Source organism: Daldinia childiae (assembly GCF_008694065.1).
Source record: "Daldinia childiae strain JS-1345 chromosome Unknown Scaffold5, whole genome shotgun sequence".
Classification (NCBI taxonomy): domain Eukaryota; kingdom Fungi; phylum Ascomycota; class Sordariomycetes; order Xylariales; family Hypoxylaceae; genus Daldinia; species Daldinia childiae.
In genome coordinates, this window is record NW_022984646.1 from 248337 (window position 1) to 266156 (window position 17820).

Below are 17820 nucleotides of genomic sequence, written 5' to 3' on the forward strand. Positions count from 1 at the left end.
AAAATTAGAAACTGGGTTCTTGATAAAGTGAAAGAGGTACCTACATAACCAAATGTGGTAAGGCTCTTGGAATAGAGGTATTCCGGAGATCTCCAGTCATGCTGAAAAGCTCTCTTAGTAACGATGCCAAGTTGGTACCAGAAGGTGGTTGCAAATTCAGTAGCACGGCTATCACCAAGAGATCTTGCTTTTGGGACCGTAGATAACCGTTGGTTCATTTGACCACACTCCTTTTTAACAGCGGCACATTCCGCGGATCTGTCCCATATCTCTCCCCAGTTTAATGAGTGCCCGGCGTCATCTATGTTGGTGACTTCCATCATCCACTCGGCAGGGTTCTCATGGGCAAGGCATTCCCGGGCTCCGTGGCTTTCAAAGTAATTGATTAGTGTGCGAAATTGCGGCCCAAAATCGCCGAAATACACCGTGTGGCCCTCCTTAAGGAAGAGCAGCTTATCGAATAGGGTGAGTATAGGACTCGACGGCTGATGGATGGTGCATAGGATTGCTTGTCCGCTATCTGTTAATCTTCTTAGGAGAGTACAGAAAGACCAAGATGAGTCACTGTCGAGGCCGCTCGTTGGTTCATCGAGAAATAAGAGAAGTTCTGGTCGTGCGGCCAGCTCAGTGCCAATTGTGACACGCTTCTTTTGTTCGACGTTGAGCCTACCGACCACGGCATGTTGAAACGCCTGCATATCGAGCATCTCTATAACATGGTCGACATAAGCTATCTTTTCGTCATTGGAGTAATGCTCGGGCTGCCGGAGCAAGGCACTAAACGTGAGTGACTCTCGAACAGATGCTGTTTCGAGGTGTATATCCTCTTGCTGAGCGTAGCCAATCTTGCGAGAAAATGCGATGTTCTGGTAGCATGTATCTACTACTTTACTACCAGTGACAACCCCAATAGTAGTTCGCTCGGCGAGAACATTTAGAAGAGTTGTCTTGCCAGCACCGGATGAACCCTGAGAGTGTGAGAATAGGTGTTAATATGGTAGGAAATGTACTTACCATGAGTGCAGTCAAAGTTCCCGGTTTGATCCAACCATCTATGTTATCCAAAATAACTTTCTCCTGTTTTCCGTCTTTGATTTTATAAGTGAGATTGCTCCAAAGAAGGTTTGCACCATCATTTGTATCAATTATACCATAGTTGCTGTTCTTATCATTCTTCAATTTCTCAAGGCTATCTCGAGGGGCTTTACCCTTCTCTTCGTCGTCGGGGATGGAATTGGTGGGCATGTGACCCCTCTGGAATAGTAAAACATCTGACCTTGGCGGAAGCATTGTAATGAACTCGGTGGCGAGAATATAAACAGAAGAACAAAATATTAAGAGGGCAATTAAAATGCCAAGATTCCTGTACACGTTAACCTTAGAATAGATTTAGGAATTGTTTAACAAACCTCCAAAGATGTCCACTCGTAAATCCAAATTGTGCGGCAATATAATCATCCCCTGACACAGATGTTTGTCCTTGTCTAGAACCAACCACAGCGCAAATAAATGGCGAAAGATCATTGCGTATCTCAGGGAAGAAATTGCTACAGTTGAATTCTCGTCCAGAAAACTAAACAACTATTGGTAAGCGAGATGCCAATTGGGTTGATATGACACTTACTTCATTGATGATCATAGCTTCAAAGGCGTAGTGCACCGGATTGATATATGTAAACCATTGAAGCCACGGGCGCATTTCTCGAAATGGTATCACGAATCCACTGTAGATAGTTAATAGTACAACAAGTACTGCCCCAGGAGGTTGAGAGCCAGCCAGAGTTCGAGACATAGCCCCCATGGATCTATATACCACAGATCCGTTGAGTAGACTCATCAATCCAAATAGATAGTATGTAAAGAAAGCTCCAGGGGTACGTCGAAGATTACTTAGGAAGTAAAGTGGGCAGTTAAAAGCGAATGTGAGCACGAGCTTGTTCGGTAGGTCGCAGACGAAGGATGCGATCGCTTCAGTGAAGGCATGGTAAAATCCATATTGAACATGTTTCTCGATGATTGGGCGATCATCCCATAATGCTACGGACTAGTAGGTGTAAGAAACAAGTATGATAAATGTCATAGTGTGGGATAGCTTCTTACCTCGAAGGCGGCCAGTGTTGTGTTGACCAGACTAGTGAAAAACAGTAGCACTCCGCGACCAAAGAAACTATTGGTGTCTTCTTTCATGTTGTAAAACATGCTACCGAGGATAAGGGAAACAACGAAGTTCCCCATGATAGTGGATATTGGTACTGTTAGATTATTACGTAGACGAAGGAACCCCCGATTCACACAGAGTCCGATTTGCATCGGGACTGGGAGAGCATAGGGGGTTCTATCTTTTGTTAGTAATCCCAACATATCGTATTATCGGACACCAACTTAACTTACCTTCGCTCTTCGAATCCTTTCAGTTCCCTCCGCATTGCTCGGAGATTCTTCTCGTCCCCGAGAGGGTAAATGGCGTTATAAGTATCAATCTCGTTAATCAATGCTTTGTACTGATGCGATGTCTTCCATCTCTGCTCAAAGTCCTCTGCGGTTCTTGGTAGCCATCCGATAGCATCCCTTGTTTGAGGGCGCAGATCGAGCGGTCTCGTAACAGACGTGAGGAATTCAGGGGTAGTGGATCTCTCTGGGGGAATATATCCCATGTCGGTGAAATATTTCCTAGCATCTTTCGTAGGTCCAAAATAGATCTGCCGTCCTTCATACAATACCGTCACTTTATCGAAAAGCTAAGTTTTATGAGAATTTATAGATACGTAGCTTGCTTCGAATTGGGTATACTCACATCATATATCTCTTCGCCTGCTTGATATAATGTCACAATAGCAACGGAGCGGTTCTCTGTAGTACGCCGTCGTAGGGCTTTGACGAAGTCACGAGCATTGGCGCTGTCTAGCCCTCGTGTGCTATTATCCCAACATTGGAAGACACTATCCCCCAGGAGGATTTCCTAGGTACGGTTAGCACATGAATGCGGATTTGTTATAATCATCGTATATACCGCGATACTGGTTCTTTTGCGTTCTCCTCCACTAACTCCAGGAACATATGCATTCCCCATCTTAGTATCAAGGGCTTTAGACAAACCTAAAGCGCGAACATCGCTCTCGACGGTAGCTTGGGTCACATCCCAGTACTTGGGAGGTCTTCTTGCTCTGTAGGCAAATTCAAGAGTCTCTCGCATAGTTAAGGAAGGAAAGTGGATATCAAATTCAGCTTGATACGTCCCTTTTCCTCGAAACTCAGTAAACATTTGCTTCGATGACAAGCCTTAAATGTAGGTTAGTATATCGCGATCTCGACGCATGAAGCAGCATGTTTACCTTGGTAGTTGATAGCCGCCTCTTCATCTATGCAAACATCGTATGTCTGTCCTGCTAGAGACTTCAGCATAGTGGTGCATCCACTCCCTGGATTTCCGAGAACTAGTAGCATTTCTCCGCTCGGTACAACCCCGTCAAGTTCATGGAGGATGTCGATCCGATATTTTGGGTTTTTGGTGACCCAATTTGCAACAGATGCACTGAGAAAGTTTGCGACAGTGCGTTGGTAGTCCGTTCGTCGGCCGAATGCGTGAACACTCAGATTCCGAAACGCAACACTCATAATGTTGCTATATAGAAACTCAGAATAGGACAGAGGATATGGCATATCAATGTAACTAACCTTGACGGAGTATAAAGTGGTTGTTGCTCGATGATTTCTAATGTATCCTCCATTCTTTTCTGGTTGTTGATACCATCTTGGAAAGGAGTCGAATCTCTCTCCATAGTTTCTTGTAAAATGCTGATTTAGCTTGATAATGAATCGCTTAACTGCTGGTGAAGACTAACAGCTTCTTAAGGAAAACAACTAAAACGCTAAGTAGCTATATTTTCAATCCTTTGAGAGTATGTAATAACTACATACGTTCAAGAAAAGCATAGCCCCCTAGAAAAGGAGAGGCTTATTACTACTATGCAGCCACAGTTATTGATGCGTGTCTGTGGGCTGCATTGGTTACCACTGGGCTGTGTTTGTGAAACCAACCACCTTGTCTAAGCGAGCACCATCAACTCCAAAGGCATTACACGGCGATCTCACCAAACCATTGGCATATGTCTACGTCGATTTTGGTTGCACAGTCAGACCCGAGTAAGTCTTTGTTAGGTGGTTATTTGAAAGGAGAGCGCTGATTGGAGTTTCACTACAGGCACCGTTGTATGGATGGTAACTGGATGATACAATTGCAGCCATAATAAAAGTACCGAGCCTTCTCACAAGTTTAATCGCCATGTGAAAGGTAGAATCATACAATTATGTCGTATCGGCCAAGACACGAGACGCCAACATTCAAATAACCCCAAACTCAATAGGTTACACGGGAATATATGACTCGTTGTATGTAACCAACCTCAGCAGGTTAGGTAAGGATTATAAAATTCGTAGGAACAAGTAGACCACGAAGGTGTAGCTTTAGCACGGCACGGTTACCAACCCAAGTTCGGAACCCAATTGGGACCAATAAATCGACACTGATAAGACTCAAATAAAGTGAGTGTGTGGAGACTAAGATACTACGTGTTGGTTAGTGTTAACATGTTGGTATAAATTGTCATTCAATATGAGGCTCTTTGACGTTGTATTCTCAAACCTTGCCAAAATCCTGTTAAGGTAGGCTACGAAGAGTCAACCGATGTAACCCCCTTTCAAAAGCATCCAGTAAATTAGACACTCCCAACACGCTTATACTAACTTTTCTAATATGTTCAAATAGATGTCGTGTAACCCGGTTAAAATTTTGTAATTGATGTAACCATAGAACTAACACTTGTATCGTTTTAAGCCTCACTCTATAATGGCCCCTAGTTGGGGTGGAAAGGAAGTCGACACATAGAATTAGGTAGCTTAGTTATACAATAAAATACATGGATGTTTCTAATAGTGTTATATTTCCAATGTAAAGACAGTTAGATACCTAAACATACAGATACCCAGCACAGAAGGGTGTAAATTAAGAACTTCGCCTAGAGAGTAGGAAACTAATCGCGTTCGTTTATGCCTCTTGTTCACGAGGGGAGAAAGTTACAAGTACATCTTCCTTCGGAAGAACATAAGACCTCCAAGAACTAGATTTCTCTATGTTCTTGTCCAAAAGACTACAGTCAAAATTTTTAAGGACGTGAGCCACAATGAGTTTAGTTGCTACAGCAGCGTAGAATCTTCCAGGACTATGATAATTATTAGATAGTTCTATTAGATTAATTGAACATTCACTTACCAGACGATCCCTCCAATTCCCCATGCATGGTAGTTTTCAGACAGGTCCGAGAACCTTGACGGTCCTTCTGGCTGTGATACTGTTTCCATATTTCCCGGAACTTTGTCTGGGGGCGCGAATCGAAAGCCTTCGAATTTAGAGGCATGAGGAAAGTATACTTCATCATTTAACATCGCCTTTGTCGGTACGCAAACCCAGTCCCCTTTTTTGATTATTGTTCCATCCGAAAAGGTGAAATCCTTGAGGGCTGACCTTCGACCAGACACTGAACATATCTATGTTAGCATGTACATATACTATGTGTTGAATAATACGTACTAGATTCGATAGGGTTGAGACGTGAAGACTCTTTGATAAAACTATCCAGAAGTGGCAAGCCCTTGGTTGTTCTTAGGAAACTCTCGAATTCGGAGCTTTCAATCTCTTTGCGGAGTGGATCTATGTACTCCGGGTGCTCGCATAAGTCAAAAATAACGTAAGTAACGGTCTACGTAAAGTACTGTTAGAGAGAAAACAAGTACACTCGGACAATAATAGCACTCACCGCAGATAGGGCGTGGACGGAACCAAACCAGATCGCGATGATCTCGTAAGTAATACGACGCGGACCCCACCCAAGCTTGGCTGGGGCAGTGTCGATAATCCATTGGATCATATCGTTCTAGGACTTCTTAGACAAAAGTCAAGTATTGGGCATGGGTATCTTACCGGTGGCGGCGTAGAGATCTCTCCAGACTCCGCGAGCTTTTTCTCTTCTATCCGTCGCGCGACGAGATCGCTGATCATACTGAAAACAGTGTGTTGTATAGTAGTTCGTCTTCCAACATATGGGCCAATAATTCTATACAATTAGCATATTTCTAGGTTTTTGCCATTTTGCGTTCTAGATTCTCAATGTATACCTTTTCAGGAATCCAGGGATAACCCTTAAGACTTCGGCAGCATAGATGACTAGTTCGTTATATTCGAATATATTTTCAATGAACAAGTCGTTCTTTGCTATTTGTTGTTAGATATTTATTATAACTGCCCTGCCATTCTCTAGATATTCTCTGGGTAGAAGAAACATACCAAGTTCGTCACCGAAGAAACAAAACCCATTGAGATCACACAATATCCTCTTTGTCAGTGCATAAGCGGGGAGGGCTACGTTGCCTCGTTGGTCAGTGCAAGTCTAGCCTCATGATCTGTATGTATTTACCTCTGTGGGACATCTTCGCTTTCGAGAACGCTTCAAAGGATTCTTGAATAATCCTTTGCATATCAGGCATAATGTGGAAGAGCTGCCTAGGAAATAGAGTACCGACAGCCCTAATGTACCCAACACCTTCTACTCCTCTTTCGTCATGCCAGTTGTGGCCAAGCATGGTATAGGCAGGCTGGAACATCTAATAGAGTTTAAAAATGATTTTTAAGGGGGTAATGGATGGGCTTACTTGTTTTGTTGCACCAAACATAGAGAGCTCATCGCGAGGAGCCTTGCGTATCTCATCTATGTGCTCATTGGAACTGATAAAGGTGTGGCTATGATCCGGTCCAGGGACCTCAAAAGCTTTTCCACCAGCCTAGAAATGCAGACCATTAGATACTATCTCTTAGAATCGAAAGATATACCAAATGTGTCAAAATATTTACCTCTTTATACGCGGATGTGATCATATCTGCCCCCTGAAACAGATATCTCCAGGCGTTAACCCTTTTTCTCACATAGCAAATTAATTTGTCGTAGAGCTTTGAGGGGCCAAACTAATACAAATGTCAGAGATGCTTAGGAGACTTTCCACGTATCCTTACTGATGTATAACTGCTTTGGATAAGGCAAAGGATTGCCGAGGCAAGCACTGCATATAGCACAACATCTAGGACATGTGCGTGCATGGTCGCAATGTGTAGAAAATGAGATAGCTATGTCAAAAGGGGGGAAAGCAGGACGATGAAGGAATAGTATAAGACAACATGAAATTCTGAAGTGCTATATCATAAGGCAGATGGGGGGATATATTATTTAAGGCCCTAATAGACGGCTCGTGCTTCTATCTGTGCCTAGGTAGATAGATAGCTCTATATTATGTTAGTTACACAAGACTCCGCCATGCCAATTTCATAGATCCGCGGACAACACCTCAAAGTAACAATGGCACATATATCATAGTATTTAGCGACCTGAATGACTCAGTATGCATAATCACAAGTCTGAGTGTGATAGTATCCGGAGTTTACCACCAATCAATATAGTTCATAAGCTTAGAGAACCCCGAAAATAGGCCGTCTTAACACTCATAAGGGTGGTGACTGTGACAATAACTATATTTCAACCATATTTGTAGGGATTTATACGTAAAATTGAATAGGGAAGGGACATATGTAATATTATGGTTACATTCACGGTCCCCTTGCTGCCAAATGCTGATTACTTGACCTGTAGTTTCACCAGCCCCTCCACCTCTTGATACCAACACGCTTAGTAACTGAATCCTAATTGCTACATCATTAGTATTCGTGCCGCCAACAGTTAGTACATATACATTCTAAGAGATCTGGAAGGCTTATATTGAATGACTGCAATCTAACTAAGTACTTTGAGACTTAACTTTAGTTTATGAAGTACAAGCGGCGGAACGGACAATAGAAAACGATGGGTTGAGGCCAGAATAACCAAATGTAACGTACTTCCCTAACAATTTAAATACCAGACTGCTTCAAATTCTATGTATGACAAGGTCTTGATGCTTACATTGGTATGGGATATATACAGCTGAGACTGGAGTAAGGCTTTAGCAAGTACGAAATAGGAAGCCAAGACCAACGCATCTATTCATCTCTTAACGCACTGGGAGTAAACCTATAATTAAAAGACATACATAGCGGGTAAGCCGGCTCGGAGGCGATATTATATGAGTTGGGGTCCCAACAGTCAATAAGAATTGTGTGAGATATATCATCTTCTAATATTGTATGTAGCCAAGGACTGTTAGGAAGTTGAAAGTTATAACATAGGTAGCCTGCTTTTCAGGTTACACAGAATACTACACAAGGAAACGTAAGTCTGAAAATGAGAACGTCATTCAATTTGTATTGCCTCGTGTGCATACGAGGTACCTAAGGTATGTACTTGATAAATCCTCAGGTCGTACGATAGTTATTGGCGGGAGATAGGACTGAAATAAACAATACATCCTCGCCGCCACTCATCCAACAGGATTTTCATTTGCTCCCTTTCCACATATTCGGGTACAGTTTCTCTCATTGTTAGGTAATTTTACTAGTAGTCGATATGAGAGGCTCTTTTGGATCCCATGGACCATTTTCCTTCGCCTTTTCTCTACCTCTTATCAATATGTCAGGTATCTAACCATAGACATATGGAATGATTCGCCCAGTAAGCCCGTTTTTGTAACCACATTCTATTAACGGCACTTCCAAGTTAAGTTCCATAATATTGTTTTTTATTTCTTCCGAGATGTCTATCTCAGATGCAATCAAAGTCGTAAAGAGTATCTCAAATGACTTGGTTGTTCTCACTGGGAGTGAGGGGTATGATGCAATTACCAAATCGTATTTCATGGAACTAGAACGCGAACTGAAGCCTGCATGTTTCTTAAGTCTAAACTCGGCGTCGCAAATTGTGAGCATAGTAACAGCCATAAAACCATTTTCAGTCCCTTCAACGGTTGCAATCTGCGGCTTCGGCCAACAGGCAACCCCCGCAATTGCAAATGTTCGTCGTGGCCTCGTGATATATCTTGGCCGTCTCCGCGGGATCGAGATTGATATGTAAAGGAAACCGTCTCTATTGCGGCCGGGGAACAGATGGGACACGTATATAAGAAAGTAATAGCAGCGGGATTCGGCGTTGCGGGGATTCGGCACTCGAGCGGTGGGATCGGGGGAGATGCCGTTCAAGATAAGCCTCGATACATACCACACATACCTACTACATTCTAACTCTCCCAGGTAGGCTATCTTACTTCTCTTATACTCGAGGTTTCGTTTGCGATAGCGTTGTCAATTACGAAATTGTTCTTACCAATGGGGAGATCGTAAACGCCAACGCGCGAAACGAATAAGGATCTATGAATCGCACTTAAAGGTAGTTAGAATAACTTCGAGATTGTCACACGCTTCGACCTTAGTATATTCAAGCAGGGCCAGTTATGGGGTGGCAAGGTCTTTTACTTCAAGCTAAGTTTCTCTAAGCAGATACAAAGTCTCGTCGACTACATGCATAACCTAGAAGCTGATGTTCATGTCCATATCTGCGTTAGTCTCGGATATGCCGCCGCAGTTGGCAGTATCCTCTGCATGAACGATATATTTTACACTAAGCCCGAGAAACCAAAAGTACTTGAGCCATTTGCGGATATCCAACCTTAGATCGACCAGATGAGAACTTTACGGATTGATAACTTGAAGAATCTTACTGAAGCATTTTCCGGCGCTCCTTCTAAACGGTAAACCTATCCATGCTCCTTAGTACTTGAATACCTAAATGCTAAATTCAGATAGGGTAGTGAAGTTTTCCACAACTGTCAAGTCTGACACTGGCATTCTCGAGTATGCCGCAGAGGCATATCATGCGGCCTTCGAAAAGCTAAAAGAGGTAGAGAATCTCCTGTTCTCAATTACCTTCGAACCCCTGCCTGTATCCATGATCGAACAGTCTATAGCTCGCGGTGGTAACTCTCTCAGACTTAAACCATCAGACTGCCCCCTTATTGTGATATTGTTCTACAGTTCCTGGGATAGTCCTAAGAATGACGAAAAGGTATATGATGTGAACAAAAAGGCCCTCGAAGTCATGGACAAGGAGGCACAGAGTAGAAGTGTATCTGCCGCTTACAGACATTTGAACTATACGTTCACTCACCAAGATCCTAAGAGTGAGGCACATTTGCAAGCTGTTAGCGTAAGATATGATTCAGAGGGTTTCTTTCAAATCGCAGGCGTAGTACCCTTCAAGCTCTCGAGGTAGACCTAAGAAGATGGTCATCTTGCCCCATCGTAAAAGGGAAGACGAGAGTATTTACAACATGAAAAATAACTACAATTTGTTAAGTCTCTGAGCTTCTAGTAAGCGAAAGGATTCATAGGTACTTGGTAATACTTACTTACTTACTATGTACTTCAATGAATAAACTGCACCGCGTTGTCATCAATAATTTCAAGTAACCCCGCCAAGTCAATAATAGGATGAGTTGATGACAGATTTTCAAGTAGCATGTACCTGCGAACTTATAATCCAACTTCAACTCTACATAATAGCATCTTATAATTTTCATTATGCAATATGACCATGTTATCATTCAGAAACAATTTTACCTTATTTTTAACCCTCCATCTATGTGGTCTTGCCGCACCGACTGAAATCCCACCTCTTCAATTCGACGATCCCGAGGCTTTTCACGTTGCCATCGTCGGCGCGGGCATCGCTGGAGCAGCCTCTGCGTTCTATCTCCACGACCTATCTATCTCGAAGTTTGGAAAACCTATCAAAGTTACCATTTATGAATCAAGTTCCGAAGTGGGCGGACAAGTCAGAACTATATTTCCGCCGACCTCTCGATACGCCGCTCTCGAGAGTGGGGCATCGAATTTCTTCGAAGATGACTGGTGCCTCGTTAACGCAGCGCACTCTCTAGACTTGGAATTGAAAGCCATTTACTCAACTAGATACACCCAGATATGGAACGGATTTGAGTTATCAGATGATCACTTTTGCTTTAAACGAGCTCCATGGACTATACCCCCTTTTTGGGATCCAAGGCCGTTTGCCCGAAGAGAAGTTAGAAATGCCGTGACTAGACTCCTTTCCGTGTTACGGTATGAATGGGAACACAAATTTACGCCTTGGGATTTGCGACGCGAACTCTTAGCTTTGCAGAAGAAACTCGCTTCATTCGGGGAAAATGGCACGTTTGATAACATCTATCGAGAATTGGATAAGCTTGGCCTGGGAGATATAGCCTCGATATCAGCTAAGCAGCTCCTGAGTAACCTTGGAGTTCCGGAATCACTACAAGAAAACAGTCTAGAACCGTGTATTAGAAATTCATTTGGGATGAACCTGGAACAATCCTCTGGTCTGCACGCCGTTGCATCTCTCGCCTCTACTAGATCTCAACCTCTCACTATCAGATCCGGTAACAGTGATCTCGTCAGACGTATGATCGAAAAATCTGGGGCCCATCTATCTCTAAACTCACAGATAGTCCAAATAGATGTAGGGTTTCACCGTCGATTCGCTCTAACAGTAGCATCTCAGCCAACGGGACGCAACAAAATCGAATACGACGCAGTCATTTTTACAGGGGACTCCTTAAATCAAATTCGACCGCAATCAACACCAAGGTCGGACAGTTTTCAAAGCCATGTAACACATTTTTCAACTTACAAGCAGCCTAATCTAGAGGTAATCGGTCTAGAGTTTTGCTGGACTAGTTTATCCGTCCTGACAACTGAAAATTCGACGCACGTCAACAAAAAGGCAGACATTACACGCATAACACCCTTGCTAGAATTTTATATCGATCATACCGACTGCAGTCCTGATGACGAGTGCGACCAGGCTGTCGACGTTTATCAAGTTGATTCACATCAGCCTCTATCGCGAGAAACTATCCGTAAAATGGCAAGGGATGCGCCTGCTAACTGGATTCACTCGCAATCTTGGAACCGTAGGCGATTTGTCCGTAGTGAAAATGATTCTGCGCCTGGCAACGTGGAACTTGAACCAAATCTTTTTAACGTCGATAACAACTTCCTGGATACGATGGAAACAAGCTGTAGGATGGGGAGAAATATAGCTTTGAAGCTACATGAACAGAAACTCTGGCCTGAGAGCCTTGAGCATGAATCGGATGGTACTCTATCATTTGAAAGGATGAAGGGAATTGTTTAAGAAGAAGCATAGAATCTAGATGTATTCATCAAGAAACATCCCCTTATTTTAGATTCGCGACGCGACATAAGAGTATTTGGGGGATGTTTGAGCGTATACAAGAATAATTGTAGAAGCCTTTAAACCCCTTATCTAACTCTACAATAAAATATATCATTAGGAACTGTCCTTAAGGAGGACCCCTATTTCCTGAAACTTATCTCCTTTTATAAATGCATCGTACGAAGTTCTATCAATCATAAAATCTCTTTCTTCTCAAAGCGCTGGTATCTCTCCTCTCGCCACTTAGGACCCCATTCCTTACTATTATAATGCACGGACTTGCCGCTAACACAATACAACCCATGAAGAGGTATGTAAAACCATAACCCCAAGCATCGATAATGTACTGCACCACAGCAGTCCCGACGGCGCTGAGCGCGGCGCGCGTCAAGTTGAATGTAGAAGAGACTCGTCCAGGGTTCATGGGATAGAGATCAACTAGCAATGTTGTCAAGATACTCACAGGACCGCTTAAACCAGCACCACCAAAGAACAGGACTACCAGGGGTGCAGCGAGGCTGGTCCCTGAGTCGACGACCCATCCCCACGCGATGATCATAGCGACGGCCAAAATTGTCCACGGCCACATCAGATCTAGTCGAGCCCTCTCAATAGGAAATTTACGCATATCATCGCCCCGTTTGCGATCCGGCGACACTCCGATGCTCTTGGCGACTCGCGTATAGTTCCAGTTTAATAGTTTACCGACGACGGTAGCCCCGAGAACTGACCCCACTGCATAGGGGATGTAGCACAACCCAACCTGCAGATCGTTAAAGTTATACTGGCGGCGGATGACGTCTTGCAGAGGAACCAGCATTGCGTAGTTAGCCATGACGAACAAGGACATGAAGAGCATGAGGGAGCCGACGTCTTTCTCAAAGACTATAAGCACCGCGGCAAGCACATTGGGTATGGGTATCTTTCTTGGAATCTTCTTCGGCTGTGGTAAAGTTGAATTGCCGGGCTGCGATTCGACGTCGCGACGCTTCTTACGCCATTGGTAGGCAGATGCCAAAGACATATTCAGTCGTGGCGGGGGAATAGATCCATTCCCGACTATATTACGAGCAGTCTACGACCACGTTAGCTAAGCTCACACATACCAACGCTCCGGGGTAAACTCGCCTCAGGAACGAACGGGATGTAGATAAGCAGAAATACACCGGCGGCAATAACAAGAAACCAAAACGTCGAACGCCAGCCAAGGAACTGTGTTAATATTCCGCCTAGAACAGGAGCCAGAGCGGGTGCGAACATGACACTCGCTTGCACGGCTGTGATGTAGCCGCCCCTATCGGCGCTTGTAGTGAAGTCGGCCATAACAGCACTGCCAATAGCAACGGTAGCACTACTCCCCGTGCTCTGCAAAGCCCGCAGGACCATGAGCGCTGCATAGTTGTGTTGTAATGCCAGACCGATGTTGGCGCCGAGATAAATAGCAAACGTGAGCATGTAAACGGGACGGCGGCCGACCTGGTCGCTGAGATCACCGAGGAAGAGCGGCGCGATAGCTTGCATAACCTGATATAGGGTTACTGTGAGATTTATATCGGCAATGGAGCGACCGTATGATTCCGCGATGGGCGTAATAGCTGGTAAGTAGATAAAAGAAGAGAAGGGCGAAAACAGCGTGGCGAAAACGGTCATGAGGACGAGGATGACCTTCATCCGGGGAGAAAAGACGGAGTAAACCTCCGGTTCATCATTACCGGGAGTCTCGCTAACAGAACGGTTTTCTTTATTATTCATGTTGCTATCGTTTCGTACGGTGCTTGACTCGGCGTCGAGTGAGTTGCCATCGGGGGAGTCCAAGCCGCTCGTTGTCTTTTCATCGGGCGCTTCGGTCATGACGTCACTTATCCTTCCTAAATATAAAATTTTCTCTATAAGACGGGTTTTTCTAAACTCATAGGTTCATATTTACGGAAATAACTAGATAGCTCTTAATATTTATATAAGATAGATGTATAGAAGCAATAATGTCCGTGTTCGGAACCGACGTCATTCGGAGCCGGCGTCGGCTATGGAAGGACGAATAGTAATCGCAAGTTGTACATAATATCTATATAGGTATCTTGTGATTTGCTACTTTGTAGATGCTCACTAAAACTGATGATATGTAGTAGCAGTTATACTTACGCCCTATATCTGTAATCATTTTAGGGAATTCGGCCTCTTTTATATAGGAGTTCTTCATAGAGACGGGGGGAAATAGTTTTCTCTCGTTAGCGCATTGCCCGAGTTTACGAGGGATATTGTCTTAGGGTCTGGTTTACGAAGTAGGAAGTTCGTCTGTGCGCGAGTTTTAGGCATTTTTATTGGGTGCATCCCTAAAATAAGTGGAATTTTCCAAAGTCTCCACTTTCATCTTTTTCTTAAAATACGTATCTTTTTGCTTCCGAATCCCTAGGTGCCGAGTCCTCTTTTTGGTGAGGGTTTCGAGGGTGTTATAGGTAAGGGCTTCGGGCCCTTTTCCTGGGTGCTGAGGGTGCCGAGCCGTGGGTGAGGATATCGAGGGTAAAGGTATCAAGGTCAGGGTGCCGAGCCCTTCTTTGGGTGCCGAGTCCTCCTTTTAGGTGGGTGAGGGTATCGAGGGTGAGGGTATCGAGGTCAGGGTGCCGAGCCCTCCTTTTGGGTGGGTGAGGCGAGGGTATTGAGGGTGAGGGTATTGAGGGTGAGGGTATTGAGGGTGAGGGTATTGAGGGTGAGGGTATTGAGGGTGAGGGTATCGAGGTCAGGGTGCCGAGCCCTTCTCTTGGGTGCCGAGTCTTTTTTCAAAATATTCAATATATTTAACTACCTAATATAACCTCTGTAAACTCGGGCTATTGTGGCAGCCCTCTGGGGTGCCCTCCAGTCGATTAGGTTATGTGTTGACTTTCCTAATTTAGAAATATTATACATTTCTTGTCTTCTAATTGGATGCGTTTACATTAGTGTTAGTTGACATTGAAAATTTCGGGTCAGGAATAGGTCCTTAGTGCTAAAGGGGTAGTCAAACGTTAGATACGGATAATTTGATTCTTTTGAAGCAATAGAAGGTCCAGTTAATATCGGAAACATATTCGTAAGTATTCAATAGACTATTTAGACGTATCTAACCCATTCTATCTGAGAAGCTTCGGTATTTGGTTTATTTAGGACTCTTTCTATTCCCTATATCCTGGCTGTTCCATTATTCCTTCCATTATAAAACCTTCGCCTAACGACGATTCTAGATTATCGAAGAGCGACATGTCGAATGATTCCAAGTTAAAATCGAAATTTACAGAACTGGTCTGTTCAGCTGAAGCCGATTGACAGCACTGCGATAAACTCTTTTGCGTATGACCAAATCTATCATATATCATCCCCGAATCTTCATATTCTGCCCTTGGTATCGTCTTACATTGTTGTATCTGACGAAATTCGCGAAACGCATCTACTAAGAGGCCCCTAACGCAATACGTTGCTGTTCTCTTTAAGCTTTCTTCGATGGTGTTAAAGTCTCTATCAAGCTCGGGTCGTAGCCTTTCCTGCAAGCGCAAAGGTATTTCCCGTATGATATAATCCTCGCATTCCGCTAATTGATCTAGGTGACTGGGTATTATCTTGGTGGCGTGATCATAATCGTAGACTGCCGCCTCTGGTTAGTTTGATGATTAAATTCTGCATGTTGATACTAACAGGGAGTAGGAATGTCTTCTTTTTGAACATCTGGGAATAATATCAAAAAGACCGCTCGCCATTTATCTGTCTCGCTCATGTCACTTGTACCTTTTCGTAGCTTGAGCTGCTTCTCCTGGCTGCTATCAAACCCTTCTATCGGTTTTTTTTCTCTCAAATCACAGGGCTCTATCATTCTCTGGTGGCCTAGATAATCCACTTCGCTCTCAAAAGGCTCCCAGCAACGCCCACACCGATGAGATGGTTGCCGATGTCGCCGATAGAGATGCTCCCTGTAATCTATTAGTTACCTGCAATAAGTCCACGAGCAAAAGGGGGAAGTGGAAAAGAACCGTACTTGACTCTATGTACGTCGAGCCATCCAGGTCCGGGGCATGTTCTCCATTCTTTGTATTTGCTTGGATTATATTTGAAATACGGACAAGCGAATTTCTGTTTTTGGTGCTTCTTGCCACTGACGCCCTTTTTTATACTTCGCTGATCTTGATCACTTCCATTATCATCCTCCTCACTGTCACCGCTTCCCCTATTGCCATGTTTCCTCTTCTTGGACGCATTAGTCTGGTTAGGGCCTTGCCCCTGGGTTAGCTGGACTGGTGGAGGGCTTTTAGATTCTGGAATATTTCCGCTAGCAACTTCCCGGGCTGTGTTGAATCCAGATTGTAGCCAATGTGCTATCTCAAGAACAACCTCATCCAGAAGTTGCTTCTTTCTTACATTAAAGTACTCTTTGGTAGAGGCCAATGTTTCAATGTGGTCGCCCGTGAGTTCTCTTAGCTTATCCCTATTGGGATATTCTGGTATAACGACATATTCATATATCTATTCAAATAAGAATAAGTATGATGCTACCTCATATATTAATAATAACTCACATCACTGTGTTGACAAAGATGCGGGAAAGCTTCCAATTGTTGAAGTGTTTCGTAATAATCGTTATACAATTTCATGCCCACCAATTCTTCAGTCTTGCTCTTTCTCCTGTTAGTTTAAGTTCGTTAAAAGTGAGAGGAAAATATTATAACTGACTTTCTCGGGAGGGTATGGAGGAATAATCCATCTCTTTACCAAGTTATCGGAATATCTTGGTACTGTGCGTCTCTGCCTAGCAGAATGTTGTTGCTCTGTCCATGTAAATGGATTCTGCTTTCTTCGTGTAGAGCTGGATTTAAGTCGATTTAGGGGCATGGGTATGGTATTACCGTTATTAAATGCTTTTAACATTATTTCCTATAACGATGATAGAACTTTAATACAACCTAACTAACCTAAAAGATTATCGACCCAGAGGTGGTAAATTATTATCGTGGTGATTTTATCTCAGGTCGATTTCCCTATACGGTAGTAGTCATCCGTAAGAGGAAAAGTGTAAAGAGAAATTACCCTAGAAGGGGTAAGTGTGAGGGATTTTATATCTTTGTCTTTCTTTTATTTTTATTTCTCCCTTTACATGCAAGTGAAGTGTCCGGCATTATCCTTATATAAAGGCAGCAAAGAAATACTTTGTAATACCTAGTTATGTATTCCTTATTTCTTTACTGGGAGCACTTGAAGGTGTTGTACCTTGTCTGTACCTGGGAACATGTACATATCTGCATATGCTGCGACTTGTAAGAGTACCTCCTAATGCAATAAACGTATAAGGCATTTCCCCTCCCCGCATAGGATGTTTTGCGCAACTGCGCAGAAGTCCTAGAAGGACGCGTACTAACCCGAAAAGTCCTATCGATATTCTATCGATAAGATAGGTTGGCATCGAACCTTAATTTTCACTTGTTAGCCCTATAGTCTGATGGCTTTTAGTTTAGCTGGAAAAGAGTCTTAGGTATTACATCTTTAATGGGACAAATATGTTGACATCGCAATGGGTGTGCCGTCACTGTATCAAGGCATTGGCACAGCCTCGGAATCGACAGTTCATACGATTAGCTAGTACAGGTAA

General features: G+C 43.5%; 2 protein-coding genes across 2 annotated transcripts; both read right to left on the reverse strand.

Annotated features, from left to right (window-relative positions):
* Positions 1–2387: 2387 nt before the first annotated feature.
* GL218_05234 (ABC transporter CDR4) lies at positions 2388–3615 on the reverse strand (the record flags this gene model as incomplete). Its single annotated transcript, XM_033581883.1, has 4 exons — positions 2388–2738; positions 2795–2959; positions 3011–3279; positions 3333–3615. 4 exons carry the CDS (start codon positions 3613–3615, stop codon positions 2388–2390), a joined length of 1068 nt encoding a protein of 355 aa, XP_033434904.1.
* An 8784-nt stretch (positions 3616–12399) lies between these two features.
* GL218_05235 (Quinidine resistance protein 2) lies at positions 12400–14060 on the reverse strand (the record flags this gene model as incomplete). The annotated part of the gene is made up of 2 exons (XM_033581884.1): positions 12400–13284; positions 13338–14060. The coding sequence occupies 2 exons, from the start codon at positions 14058–14060 to the stop codon at positions 12400–12402; spliced, it is 1608 nt and encodes a 535-aa protein (XP_033434413.1).
* Positions 14061–17820: the final 3760 nt, after the last annotated feature.